The 14,304-nt window shown below is 41.8% G+C and overlaps 1 protein-coding gene across 1 annotated transcript in view; it reads right to left on the reverse strand.

The window, feature by feature from the left end:
* ALDH7A1 (aldehyde dehydrogenase 7 family member A1) overlaps positions 1-14,304 on the reverse strand; it is a 39,739-nt gene that overhangs the window by 23,941 nt on the left and 1,494 nt on the right. Inside the window, exons 2-8 of the mRNA XM_024123121.1 lie at positions 14,265-14,300; positions 12,924-12,977; positions 12,073-12,138; positions 5,706-5,786; positions 5,257-5,380; positions 2,487-2,619; positions 738-782 (exon numbers count right to left, since the gene is read on the reverse strand). Of these exons, the coding sequence (XP_023978889.1) occupies positions 738-782; positions 2,487-2,619; positions 5,257-5,380; positions 5,706-5,786; positions 12,073-12,138; positions 12,924-12,977; positions 14,265-14,300 (539 nt within the window). The remainder of the gene's footprint in view (positions 1-737; positions 783-2,486; positions 2,620-5,256; positions 5,381-5,705; positions 5,787-12,072; positions 12,139-12,923; positions 12,978-14,264; positions 14,301-14,304) is intronic.

The following is a 14,304-nucleotide window of genomic DNA, read 5'->3' on the forward strand; positions in this document are numbered from 1 at the left end:
GTGTCCCCTGCATCGGCAGGCGGACTCTCAACCACTGCGCCACCAGGGAAGCCCTACCAACAATTCTTTAAATCAGAGAATGTAGATCACGCAAACGATGGAACATCAAGGGCCCACTGTCACCCTACATGGGAAGGCACTCTCTTCTATACATTCTCTAAATTCTGGAATGATAAATTAGTAACACTGATTTTATTACCTAATCAGAGTCGTCATGTTTCCAAATAGGAATAAATAAAACAGTAATTTTTTTAACCGAAAGATGAAATACATTTTAGATAGTGTCAGAAGAATCAGTGGAATAATATAATAACCCTTTCTTTCTGCTTTGCTGTCTATTAAACAAAAGCTGTAAAAGTATCAGGTGAGTAGAAATCAAGACCATTAACATGCTGAATAGTTATAGCATAAAGCCCCTAAATTGCAAGACTATTTCCTCTCCACTGGATTTGTTTTTTATTTTACAAGTGACAAAAAAAAAAATGTTTTAAGAGTTCAAGTTCAACATTTATATGAGTATCTGGCATGTTTCCCAAGACTTAAATGTATGGCTCTGAAAAAGCTCTGTAAATGGCCTAACGATACAAAAATGTTGTAACAACCAAAGAAGAAAGTTTATCCAAACTCCATGCTAAAATAAATATGGCACTTTCATGTCATATTAAAAATTCACTGCCTATCAATCACCGTTTTAAGATTCTTCCATACCCAGAAAGAAGAAAGTCATACATACTTACTTTGTGACAGCTACACTAATGAGGGAAGTTGTTGGAGCTCCTTTCCTTATTAGGGTAAAAAAACAAAACAAAAAAAAGGCAGTTTAATTTGGTGGAAATCATAAATACCTTTTATTTTCAAGCAGAAGTCTTTGTGAGAAAAAGTTCTCTCCAAGTAAGCAACTGAGCCTAGTAACTGAAAGAGAAATCTATCCTTCAGCTTGGTGCCTCTGGGACCTAAGGAACTATAAAACTTTTATAAATAGAAAAATGGCACCAAGCAATTCTGAACCTGCTTGCTGCACTGATCACAGGAACTGTTACATTAACCTCTGCCAATTATGGAAACTGAGTAAAACAGAAATCAATCAACATGAACTTTCACTGGAAGGCTCAGAGGGCTGAGGAAAACTATACAACTAGCCTTTGGTAACATGGTGCCAGATCATTAATCCTCCCAACTATGCCCTTGCTTTCATACAGTCTTTGAATACCTTCAACTGAATACAACACTTAAGATCAGTACATATTAGCGGGACAGATACAAAAGGGGCAAAGACAATTCTCCTGGTTTTCCCGATCTAAGTTCCTCCATTGAACATGAAAGCTAAAAACAAGCAACTGTTTTGTCATCTATAAATACTGACATTGTCCCAGCTAATTTTTACTATCACACATTTTATAGCGATGTAACATTTAATCCATCAATGGGAATATGGCCAAATGCTCAGAATCACTTGGGAATTCACTATCAAATTTTATTGAGTTAAAAAAAAGAATCGAATTTTTAAAAGAAGGTTGTGACGTATCACAAGTTCTTTTTTTCCCTCCTACTTGTTCACTTAGTTTTCTGTTTGTTAATATAGTATAATAAAGACTATCTGGTTTTCACTCCCAGTTTTCTGGCACTAGCTGTATCAACACCCCTTGGAATTTTCCGAGTAACAGAAGTGTCTTTTTTATGCTAATGAGGTGACTAGTGGGCCCGCCCCCAAGATAGCATCAGGATGGGTGCTGGTCATTGGTCACCAGAAAGATCAACCATGGGGAGGGGAGGAGGGATGAAGACTTAAGTTCAATCACATGTACAATGATTTACTCAATCATGCCAACGTAATAAAACCCCCATAAAAATTCTGGACACAAAGCTCAGTGGAGCCTCCTGGTTGGGAAGGTGACATGTCCTCACCTCACAGGGACAGAGCAGGGAAGCTCTGCATCTGGGACCCTTCTAGACCATGCCCTATATGTATCCTTTAAAATAAAACTGCAATCATTAAATATTGTGCTTTCTTGAGTTTTGTAGGCCATTCTAATGAATTACTGAAACCAATGGTTCACAGGAACCTCCAGATTTGTAGATGGCTGATAGGAACTACAGATGTCCTGGGGACTGGGAACATCTGCAGCTTGCATCTTAAGTAGGGGCAGTATTGTGGAAGACTGAGCCCTTAAACAGGTAGACCCTGACACTGAGTCCAGATAGTGTCAGAATTGAATTACAGTACACCTGCTTGGGCTGGAAATAACTGGAAGGAACAAGGGACAAGGCTGTGTCAAAAAAAAGGAGGTCAAAAAATATAAATTTTACCAATGGTAAAATTTGTAATAATTAAAAATCAGCATTTCACAACTACCAGGTGTGACTTAGCTATGTTAATTGAAAGAGCAGTAGAAAACATTTCAATACATTTGCAATACTTTCAGTAGTACCTGAAAATAGCTAATTTTACCATCTAACTACTGGATAAGAAAATGAGCCGTTCTTACCAAAGACAGGCATTCCCACAGATCATGGCGATGGCGTTGTTCCAGCCATACACCGCCACAGGGAAGTTGAATGCAGTTATGATTCCAACCAGGCCTACAGGATTCCACTGCTCAATGAGCGCATGGCCAGGTCCTGAGGACAGGGAGAGCATGCAACATGCTTAAGCACGTTAATTTCATGCCTGTCAAGGTAGTAAGAACAAAGTCTGCAATCTTTCATTTTCAGAACAAAGGTGCACCAGACCAGGTGGGGACTCCAGATGCCTTGTAGCGGATCACTTTACACAGCTGTGGGATGTTGGTACATTAATTAGCATACAACAAAAGCTGTTATTACTACCACACTATCTTATAAACCATGAGGATATCCATTATGCCTCTGCTCATAGGAACTCGGTGTAGATCAGGGCAGTTTCAGTCCCATCTGGGAGACAAGGAAACTTCAGAGAGTAGATGAGACGTGTCCTAGGTGATGTGATTGCCAAGGGCAGGGCATGACCACAACAAAGGAGTCATGACTCTCAGGGCCGTGTTCTTGACGTTGCCTGATGAAGCCCTCAGCTAACCTCTCTAAATTCAAAACAGTGGCTCACGTACAGGGAAAAAAGTTATAATAATTATAAAAATGTTGAGTAAATGAATTGCACAAATCTTTACATACATACAGGAAAACTGAAAATACAAATTGAACGATTTGCATTTTATAGACAAACTTTAAACTTAAAGACACATAATCCCACAAGGGCCTTATTTTAATCAAAGGCAGCTGGAGCAGGGAAGAACCAGAGCAAGGAGTGTGAAGGTTCACAAAACCTGGTTAAAAGCACTAGGAAGGTCACGTTCCCAGCCATCCACCTTTCTGGCCATACTCACACTGCTAGCAAAAACAGGGAACCCACCACTTGCTGCACCTCATTCCCAGGCCCTTCCTTAGTCTAGGAACCCTAATCTCCCTTGAGATGATGTGCTGGTACAGCCTCACAGGGCCTCTTCCTGCAGGGCCTGCCTCCTCTTCTCTGCCCCTCCCACCTTTATCCTCCCTGCAAGTAGGCCAGTGCAGCTCTTATAACATCCCTCCGTAGCTTGCCACACTTTGGTGTCTGGATCAGTACTGGAGCTGCCCTCAGGGTAAAGTTCAAACTCCATGAAAAGTCCCTACCCAAGGTTCCCTCTCCACCCATCTCTCCCCCTCACACTGTGCCCTCCAGCAGTGCTGAAGTAACACAGTTACTAATGGCTAAAGGCAATCGCTATTATGTATCTAATTAAAGACAGTAACTGTACATTTGAAAAGAATCACCTAACTTCCTATAAGCAGGGAATTTGCCCGATATTCTAAGAAAAAATAGGAAAATACGATTTTTTTAAAAATTTCTTTTCCTGATTATAAATGTAACACAATTCCCATTGTGGAAACTTTGGAAAATATAGAAAAATATAAAGAAGACAATAACAACCATCAATAATTCTGCCGTGACAAACAACCAAGTAACAAAGTTACTACTTTGGCAGACTTCCACCCTGGTACTTTTCCTTGTCCTCATCATTAAGTACAAGGTTGGTCCTTGCAGCACAGTTTAACAACCAAAGACTGAAAATACCCTAAATATCCATCTTTTAGGAAATGGCCATCCTTACAACAAACAGACAACCATAAAAAAAGATGAAGGAAGTACCTTATTGGAATAATATGAAACAATTTCTAAGACACATTAGGAAAAAAGTAGAGAACAGAACATACAGTTTGCTAATGTTTATGTTCCTAAAAGACACGTATTTGCCTGCATGTGAATAAAAGCTCTAAAAAGACACACAAGAAACCAGAAACATTCGATACTTCCATGGAGATACTATGGAGTATCCTGTGGGGAGGACAAAAACTTTTCGACCTTTACCCTTTTATTCCTTTTTAATTTTGTGATATGAATGTATTACCTCTTCAAAAAAATTAAAATAATTCATAAATAAGTAAATACAACTTTCCTATAAAATTTGGGGTTGGGGAAAGCAAACTTCATGATTTTTTTTTTTTTTTTTTTTTTGCGGTATGCGGGCCTCTCACTGTTGTGGCCTCTCCCGTTGCGGAGCTCAGCCTCTGGACGAGCAGGCTCAGCGGCCATGGCTCATGGGCCTAGCCGCTCCGTGGCATGTGGGATCTTCCCGGACCGGGGCACGAACCCGTGTCCCCTGCATTGGCAGGCGGACTCTCAACCACTGCACCACCAGAGAAGGCCCCCATGATTTTTTTAGTGCCTGCTAATAGACTGCCAAAATTATTTACTCAACTTTTGTCATATGATTTGACATGTAGGTCATTTCTAATGTTTCCTATTAATAGGACAATGATCATCTTCACACATGAATCTCAGTCACATTTCAGATTATTTACTTCAATTAGATTCTGGAAACTGGTATTAAGTATTTAAGGTTCTTTGGATAGGTATTTTTCCAAATTGTTCCCCAGACAGACTGGTGATCCACATTGCCAAAAGTCCCCATAAAAGAGTGTCTGTCTCACCCATGGACTTGCCAATTTAAAAAAATTTTTTTAAAGTTTAAGCATTTTAATCTGATGTCTTCATCTGTTTTAATTTGCCTTTCTTAGTAAAGAAATTAAAGTTATTATCATATCTATGTATTACCTGAAATTCCTTTTTTGCAAACTGTTCAGCCAGAGAAATTTTTGGAGCTCTCTGTGTTAGAGTATGAAACTCTTAAAAATAAATAAAATTAAATTAAAAATCTTAGCTGAACTGACTTCATTGCTTACTTTCAGAAGGCAGGATGGGTCCCCCAATCATCCGAGATAAGCCAACAGCATAATCACAAATATCCACGTACTCTTGAACTTCTCCCACACCTTCCACTAAGATCTTCCCCATCTCCAAAGACACCTAAAAATGCAAAAGACCAAACCGCATTTTTCCAATAGAATTCATACTTAAACATTAAATTTATGGTGGGGAAATCAAAACATATTTTGTTTGCTTTGTGGTGCTCATAAACTTCAGAAAGTCTGTTCTTATTTTTCTGAAGAATTTTAAAACCCAAGAATTGTCTTCACTTTTTCCTGTCCATCTTGTTAATCTTCCCTCTAAAGAAAAGATTTTTGAAATATATAAATTACTCTTCTTAAAAATCACAATCTTATACACAGGAGGACAAGATAGCCTTATTCCTCACTCAAAGGATTGTATATTACCTACAAAAATACTTTACCAAGCTTCCTAGTACTTGGATCTTCTCCCGCAAGGCATCACCAATCTGTCTCACTACTTCTCCTCGTTTTGGAGCAGGAATCTAAGAAAATAATGGAATTTTAGTGTCTGATTCAAAGTGTAAGCTCATGTCTATAACACAGTATTAGATAAATGTACAATAAGAGAACAAAGTACAAGCACATCAAAGACAACTGTTTTGATCCCATCAAGACTGTGACATGGCAGGCCCTAAAACCCATACCAGAGACCAAAAAAAATATCCAGATGACACCTTCTTGGTGAGCCAAGGACTGTGCTAAGTACAGAGAGAAATTCAGCTTGAACACAACTTTTTGGGATGGCTCCAGAAAGCTCAGAATGCCTTACATACGTGTAACCCTTTATGATTCCCAGAGGTATTTTCATATGGGTCAAACTGACTGCATGCCCAAACCCTAAATTCAGCTTACTTACAAAGCTGGTATTCCATAATCCATTCAAATAGTACCACTCACTCACCAAATACTTTCTGAGCACCTACATACTATGTGACAACAGTAGTACTAGGCACCGGGGCTAAAATAAGTGAGGCACTCACGGAGCTAATAATTATTATCTAGCAGCAGTCATGGTGCTAATAACGGACGGGGGGAGGCAACAAATAATTACGAAGTGCCACAAGGGCTATAAAGACCAAGGAAATAAAGAGCGTTCTAAGAGAGAGAAAACAGCAGCTTTGGAGGATAAATGGGTACATTACTTTACCTAAAAGGCTATCAGCCCCGATCTCCAAGGTGAGATTTAAGCTGAAACCTAAGGTTGGGAAAAGTCAACCATAGGAATATTCTTCCCAAGGAAAAGAAAAACGTGTAAGAGACCCATGGAAAATAAAAGCCTATCATATATGAGGGGCTGACTGAGAAGGACACTACGCGTACAGCTAGAAGGAGCTTTAAGGAGTCTGAATTTTACTCCAGGTGCAATGGGAAGTCTTTAATGGTTTTTAAGAGGCAGAATAAGATGATTCGCTCGAACTTTTCTAAGATCAGTGCCTGATGTGTGTAGAATTGGAGAGGAAAACAGTAGAAGCAGGGAGACCAACTACGAACATGTTCTACTAGCCTAGGCAAAAAATACTGGTGACTGAGCCTTAAGACAGAAGCAAGGGAGACAAAAAGTGGATTCAGAATCTATTTTGGAAGTAGAATGGACAGAACACACTAATTAATGGAACAGGTATGGGGAAATGAAAGCACTAAGGATGACTCCCAGGTCTCTGGCTTGAATAGCTAGGTAGATGGAAGTAGAATTACAGGGATGAAGATAACTCAGAAAAAGCCATCAGGATTTTTTTTTTGGAGGTGGAGTACAGGTTGGGCCATATTAAGTTTGAGATGTGATGCATGAATGGAGACATACTTTTCGCCACCTACGATGTCACCCCTTCTCTCCCTTCCAGCTCTTCCTGATTTATTCCACCTCTCCCTCGAAAGGCAACTAACAGGACCATTCCCACCCCCCCAGGCTGCAGCCAGTCCCCCCATGCCCTCCTCACACAGCGGCCTCCCAGAGCTTGACCGTGAGCTCAGGGCTCTTCTTCACTCTCTCTCCTTCCCAGATGTACCCCAAATGTCTTAGTATAGCTTTTCTGAAGGGTAGCCTTGTATTCTATTAACATTTAAAATGTCCCCTGCTTTGAATAAGCAGTTCTACTTCTGGAAATTGAGTATATACATAAGTGTGCAAAAGTAGAGGTACAACAGCATTTACTGCAGTGCTGTTTCCAGTAGAGAAAACAGAAACCATCTAAATGTCCATCGGTATATGATTGGTTAATTATGGAATAGCCATAAAATGGAATGCTTGACACTCTCTAAGAAGAATAAAGTAGATTTATAAGGAAAAACTTTTAAAAGCCATAAAAATAGCAAGATAAGCAAAAGTTTACTTACCATATGCATTAAGTCTGAAGGAATATAAAAGACATTAACAGTTGTAATTTCTGGGAAATGGAATCATAAGAGACTTTCATTCTCCACATTTTGTATGTGGATATTTGCCATTTTTACGATACCTGCACACTTTCAGAAACAGTAAACAAAAATTATAACATTAAATGAAGTAGCACAGATCCTTTGTATTTTCTAAGGCATGGATGGGTTTAATAATGTTTTGATCGAATTTAGCCCACACATTTATAAACTTAGCAAACTGGTTAATTTCAACTCAGAATGCCCAACTCGGTACACATAGCTATTCTAAGCATATTTATTCTATCAGTCTTTCGACCACCACTTACTGCACACATTCTATGTGCCAGGTACTGTGCTAACCGCCGGGACGCTAGGGAAACAAGTCAGCTACGATTCATGCCCCCTAGAGCCAATGGTCGAGTGAGAGTGGTAGAAACAAAACAGGAGATTACAATTTCATGTGGTAAGCACCGTAATGGAGCTAGATTGTACAACTGGACCACCTATGAGTGTTAACCTAGAATTACTTGGGGGCAAGGAGGTGGGGAGGAAGGAGGCTTTTTAAAGAAGTTTAGAGTTGAGCCCTAAGACCTAAAGCATGACTGGTGTTTACCAGCTGAAGAGGTAGAGAAAGTATGGGGGACAGGCAGCATAACATATGCAAAGGCTAAAAGACAAGACAACACGGTGATTTTGGAAAACTATAAAGACTTCAAAGAGGTAGGAGAGGAAAGTAGGGGCTTCACTGCAAAGGACTATGTAAAGGATCCAAAGAGCAGTGGGGAAATCACTAGAGGGTTTTATATGGTGGGGAGAAAAATCACAGTGCTTTTTAAAATACCACTCTAAATGTGGTATAGAAAATGGATTGGAGGGAGAAAAGACTCAGGTAGGAAATGAGGCCAGACAAGAGATGGTGGCTCTCTGGACCACAAAAATAGCAATAGAGAGAAATATAATTCAATGTGTTTTAGACTTGGTAATTGATCAAGTCTCAACCCTGGCTACACATTAGAACCACCACCCACGGTTTAAACTACATTCCATCCCAGACCACTCAAACCTGGCTTTTTTTTTTTTTCTTTTTCCTCCAGCTTCCAAGATGATTTACTAATCAAGAGATGAGAAGAAAGCCAGGATTAGGTATGAGGTGAGGGGTATGAGGGGAGAGCAGGAAACCAGGAATACAGCCATATTCCCTGTGTGGGCTTGATCAGTCCCAGCGTGACAGGGCATCAATAACCTCAGACCCTCCTGAGATGGGAAATGAGAGTCCTTATCCCTACACAGCTCACTGTGAAGTGAGATTTAGAATGAGCATCAGAGGCAGGCTTAGGAGAAAACTGTGAGCACTGAGGGAAGTATCAGCTGCCCCCTCGGGCAAGTGCTACAAAGATACCGCCCATGTTAAAGAGTTACCAAGTATCTGGTATTTTTTTTTTTTTTTTTTTTTTTTAAGGAAAAAGGAGACAAAGTTCCCTTTGAAAAATTCCAGGTTTAACACAAATGAACTAAATGAAACCATGGTTTGTCCTCACAGGCAAGGCCATCCAGAAAGGTCAGGACCAAGCAGAAGTAGCCCCACACGAGTGAGCATCCAAGAGGAAAACTGTACATACCAGGAGGGGATCAAGCTTTGGTCTGTTCTTGTTTGAGAACCAGCAGCCCTGCTGGCAGGAGTCCAGAGGCACAGTTAGGAAAGGCTCTGCTTCTTCCCTAAACTTTGGACTCAATTGCTTAACTCAAATTCTAACAAGTGGGATTCCCAACTGATTTTACCATCACCCAGGAAAGCCACCTGTTCCCACTTAGCACCCCAACTCTACTGAGAGGTCTGACAAGTAAAAGCAGAAATAGTAAGAATGTTAGGTGCAGAGGCTGGCCCAGTTGAGTAAAGAGCAGGCACCAGGTAAGAACCTGAATTCAAAAGTAGCAACAACAGGGCTTCCCTGGTGGCACAGTGGTTGAGAGTCCGCCTGCCGATGCAGGGGACACAGGTTCATGCCCCGGTCCGGGAGGATCCCACATGCTGCAGAGCAGCTAGGCCCGTGAGCCATGGCCGTTGAGCCTGTGCGTCCAGAGCCTGTGCTCCACAACAGGAGAGGCCACAACAGTGAGAGGCCCGCGTACCGCCAAAAAAAAAAAAAAGGTAGTAACAACAACAAAGTACAGCACAATATTAAAGAAAGACATCACAATGCCAGCTGCCACCCCCTCGGGCAAAGCCAAGACTAACCTAAAAGCCAGTTCAGGGAAAGAAAAGACCCTGAATTCACACAAATCTTTTTTCAAACAAGATTGTACTTACTGTGGGTAAAGACACACATATAATGGAAGTTTCTGGTCAAAAGTTTCACTAGCATTCAAAATAGCACATGCAAACAGTGAATCCTAATGAGAATTATGGACTTGTTAATACTAACGTGTCCATATTGGCTCACCAATTAACACGTACCACACTAATGCAGGGTATTAATACAGGAAACTTGCAGAAGTGATGAGAGTAAGGAACTCTACACTTCCTGATCATCCTTCCGTTGAAGGGGTTCAAGCCACCCCAGAATGGGCCAGTTTGGCATGTTCTTTGGCATTATTTTGAGCTAAAAGCAATCAAAGCACAGTAGACTCGGAAAAGATTTCCAACTCCTCCTTAACCACCTACAAGAACTTAGAAAGGGGACCTATACCAGGAGCTATCGCCAGAGGTTACTTTTTATATCTGACTTATCTGCATGAGGGAAAACATTTGTTACCAAACACTTGCTCTTCTCACGTTCCTGAGATTTGTCCTCCTCTTCTTTGAAGCCCCAGGCCCCCATCCCTTTCCTTAGATCAGGATGGTATATAAGCCTCAACTGCCTGACTGCCTTTGGGTCTCATATCTTAGTGTCTCCCCCTCATACAAAATTAAAATTTATTTTTCTCCTGTCAATCTGCTGTATGCTGATTTAATTATTAGAACAGCCAAAGAACCTAGCAGAGAATAAAAAATTTTCCTCCCCTATAGTCACCCTAAAACTGCTCTAATATATAAAGTCTATTAATTAAAAAAAAAAAAAAGTACAATTGTCCTTCAGTATCCACAGGGGATTGGTTCCAGGACCCCCACGGATTCCAAAACTTGTGGATGCTCAAGTCCCTTACATAGAGTGGCTGAGAACAGTCAGCACTCCGTATCTGCAGATGTGAGACCCGCAGAGGTGGAACTGGCTGACTTAAAATAATTTGACACAGCTTTGGTCACAAGTCTCTATCCTGCTAAGGTGAACTTTACTTAGCACACTGCTTACTTTTGGAAGTGGTATTTTCTTTGTTCAAGGATATTTTTGATTGTATATAATGGAACCCTGAGCAAAACTTACAGCCAGAATTAAAGAGATGTTCTTCCTGCTTTGCACAGAGGCGGTCTCTTGGCTGACGATAACCCTGCATCCAACCCAGGGCTCTCCTGGAGAGTCTGCCCTTCCCCAACTCCCCACAGCGATCACGGATTCAGGACAAAAACAAAAAACCACTGAGGCTCAGCAGTCACAAACCCAGCAGCACATGGTTCTAGAAATCAAGCTCACAGGTACGAAGGTTTGCCCCTATCTGCAAGCACTTTAAATGATTAATTCATTTAACCCTCACAATAACTCAAGAGGTAAGCACACCTGGTCTCCCCTTTTTACAAGACAAAGCACACTAAGGTGAAGTAACAAACCCACGGGCAGAGCTGGGTTAACCGACCGGATATTCCTGCTGCTTCGGGCCTTCAGCTGAAGACCAAAAGGGATATTCAGGGTCGGGGAGGTGAGGGAGGCCTGAGAGATCCAGACTAGGCCAGTTCTTTACTTTCCCCTCCTCCACACCTAGGCCCTTATCTAGTGATAGCTCAGTGTGGCCCAGCCCAGCTCCAGTCAAAATCCCTACACCGGCTCACAGAACTCCTGGTGGAGACAAAGAAGGCAGAACCGGCCTCAAAGCCTCATCAGACTATTGAGGAACTGGAGCCTAGGCCCGGTAAGAGGGGCCACTGCCACCAATGCCCTTTCAACCAGGAATGTCGACCTATTGCTGGGATACCCCCACCACCGAAAAAACTGGCAGGGAGAGGGAGGAGGAGCATACAGGTATTTTTAGCATAGATATTCCTTTCTCTTTGCTTAATTATAAATTCAAGTAACTTCAGTTGGAGAATAAAGTGTTCATAGATCAAGTTTATGCTACATTATTAGAGTTCTATTACCTTTAAAATTACCGAATTACTGAAGGCCAAATGTGGAAAAGGCACTACGTTAGGACTACAGCAGAAGAGATAGTCGCAGCCCCCAGGAGCTCCTGTTTCAGCAAGGGGGCAGTGGCCTGCTCATCAGATGTCTCTTATCTCACCATCATTACAGTAGGTAGTCGTGCCATGGCCCCCATACTTACATCTGCCCAGATTCTCCATGCTTCTCTTGCTTCCTTTACAGTTTCTTCATAGTCAGCCATGCTGGCCTAAATAAAGATTTGGAGGGAGACAAAGGGTAAAGGAAAGGGCAGTGATGGTCTTCTAAGAACACAGATTTTTGGAAAAGAATTGTAAAATCTCTGGTTGACCCTAAGATCTGTGGTTTAAAATGATTTTCACAGCCTACACTTCCAAAAACTTGCTGGAATTCAGTAAGTTAGAATCTGTGCTTTTTAAAACCTTGCTTCTCAAAGCGAGGTCCAGGAGCCTCATCTGTGAGCAATACCTGAGGTGTATTAGAAATTCAGAACCTCAGGCTCCAACCCAGATTTAAGAGGTCAAAACATTCATTCCGGGCTTCCCTGGTGACGCAGTGCTTGAGAGTCCGCCTGCGGATGCAAGGGGACACGGGTTCGTGCCCTGGTCCGGAAAGATCCCACATGCCGCGGAGCGGCTGGGCCCGTGAACCATGGCCGCTGAGCCTACGCGTCCGGAGCCTGTGCTTCGCAACGGGAGAGGCCCCAACAGTGAGAGGCCCGCGAACAGCAAAAAAAAAACCCCAAAAAACAAAAAAAAAAACCCACATTCATTCTAACAAAAGTCCCCAGGTGATCCAGAAGCATGCCCTTCAATGGACCCCCTCCCGAGTCCTCTCTAGGGTTCACCTTTTCTGGGGCACACACACCCCCATCGAGAGTCTCCCTCAGATATTCTTAAATGTTACATTAAAAAGAAACATTATTCTTTGACTTTGTAAAGTTGTATTGCTCGTCATCACTGGCACAAACTCCCAGTGGGCATTTTGCATTTAAAAAAAACAAAACCCACTTACCTGTCGGACTCTCGCTATCGGCTCATTGTTAGCAGGACAATAGGTGGTGATAACCTTAAAACAAAAACATGACCACCATAAACTAAAAATGTAATCCCAAACTGGGGGAGCAGATCAAATGGGGGAAGAAAAAAAGGGAAAAAAAAAAAGACTAAGACACAATATTCAAACTCAGAACCTTTACATTAACTTGTTACAAATAAGCGACTCTACAGAGCTCTTTCATTTTTGACCTGAACATTCAGAACAACCTTTGCTGCAAAACCCACCTTCACCATTCTAAATATTAGGTATTTAAACAAAAGCCTAAATGTAATCCATTATTTTGCCTCTTTTTCCATTAACAACAGACCAAAGTTACAAGTTTAACTTATTCCCTCTCTCCCTTACTCTGCCCACCCTCTGGTAAGGGGTGAAATGGCCAAAGCTAGACAACCATGGGAAAGGCCTGTGTCCACACAAACTGGAGAAGTCAATTATAAAGAAAAAACCCAGGTGTAGCTTTTTAAAAGGCTTTCAGGAGAGGGTATTTATCCATGAATCTAATGATTGGATACCACAGGAAAAACAGGCTGAAACCACCAATGGGGGAGGGGGGATTTGGGGAACAATTAAAACCACCTGCATCTCCTACAGTCAGAGATAACTAAAAGATGTGTTTCCTCTAACAAAGCAGGTTCATTCAACAAACTATCAGAATGTTACATAACATTTTCTTATAAAAGCTTTCTTTTGTATGCAGCTCTCAAATAAATCTAGGTGATAATAACCTAACCTTTCCATCCTAGTTTATAAAACATTTTATTGAACATTAACTGGGTGTCAAGCACGGTGTTAGGCTCTGGAAATAGAGAAACGGTGAAAACCCAGCCCTCAAGGAAGCTCAGAGCCCAATGAAAACATGATAGGATTTCAGCAAGTCCGAGCTTGCATTCCAAAGGATTTCAGAAAAGACAAGCTAAAACTATACTGTAAAACATTACCTGTGGCGCACCTCACATGTGAGGAGCCACAGTCAAGCACAAAATTCCGATAATTTCCACCGCTAAGCGTGTGGCATTCTCACTAGAGTGCCGAACTCTGCCGGCACGGTTTCAAGTATGCGTGGGAACTTCAACCCCAACCAGCTCCAAAATGAACTCGATTCTCCATAACACACGGGACCTAAAATCTAACGGTATTTTTAATACATTCTACGTGAGGAAACTTTTACTGTGGACTTCAAAACTTCCCACCCACTACAACCGCCGACAGCGTCCGTGGGGCCTCGAGCTGGGTAGTGCCTGTCCGGCCTCCCGGGGAGAAGTGAGGCCGCAGCGATTGCCCGGGACGCCCGCATACCTCTCCCCGGCCTCCCCAGCTTCCATTATACACGCCCTCG

The sequence above is a fragment of the Physeter macrocephalus genome, chromosome 8, assembly GCF_002837175.3.
Source record: "Physeter macrocephalus isolate SW-GA chromosome 8, ASM283717v5, whole genome shotgun sequence".
NCBI classification, from domain to species: Eukaryota; Metazoa; Chordata; class Mammalia; order Artiodactyla; family Physeteridae; genus Physeter; species Physeter macrocephalus.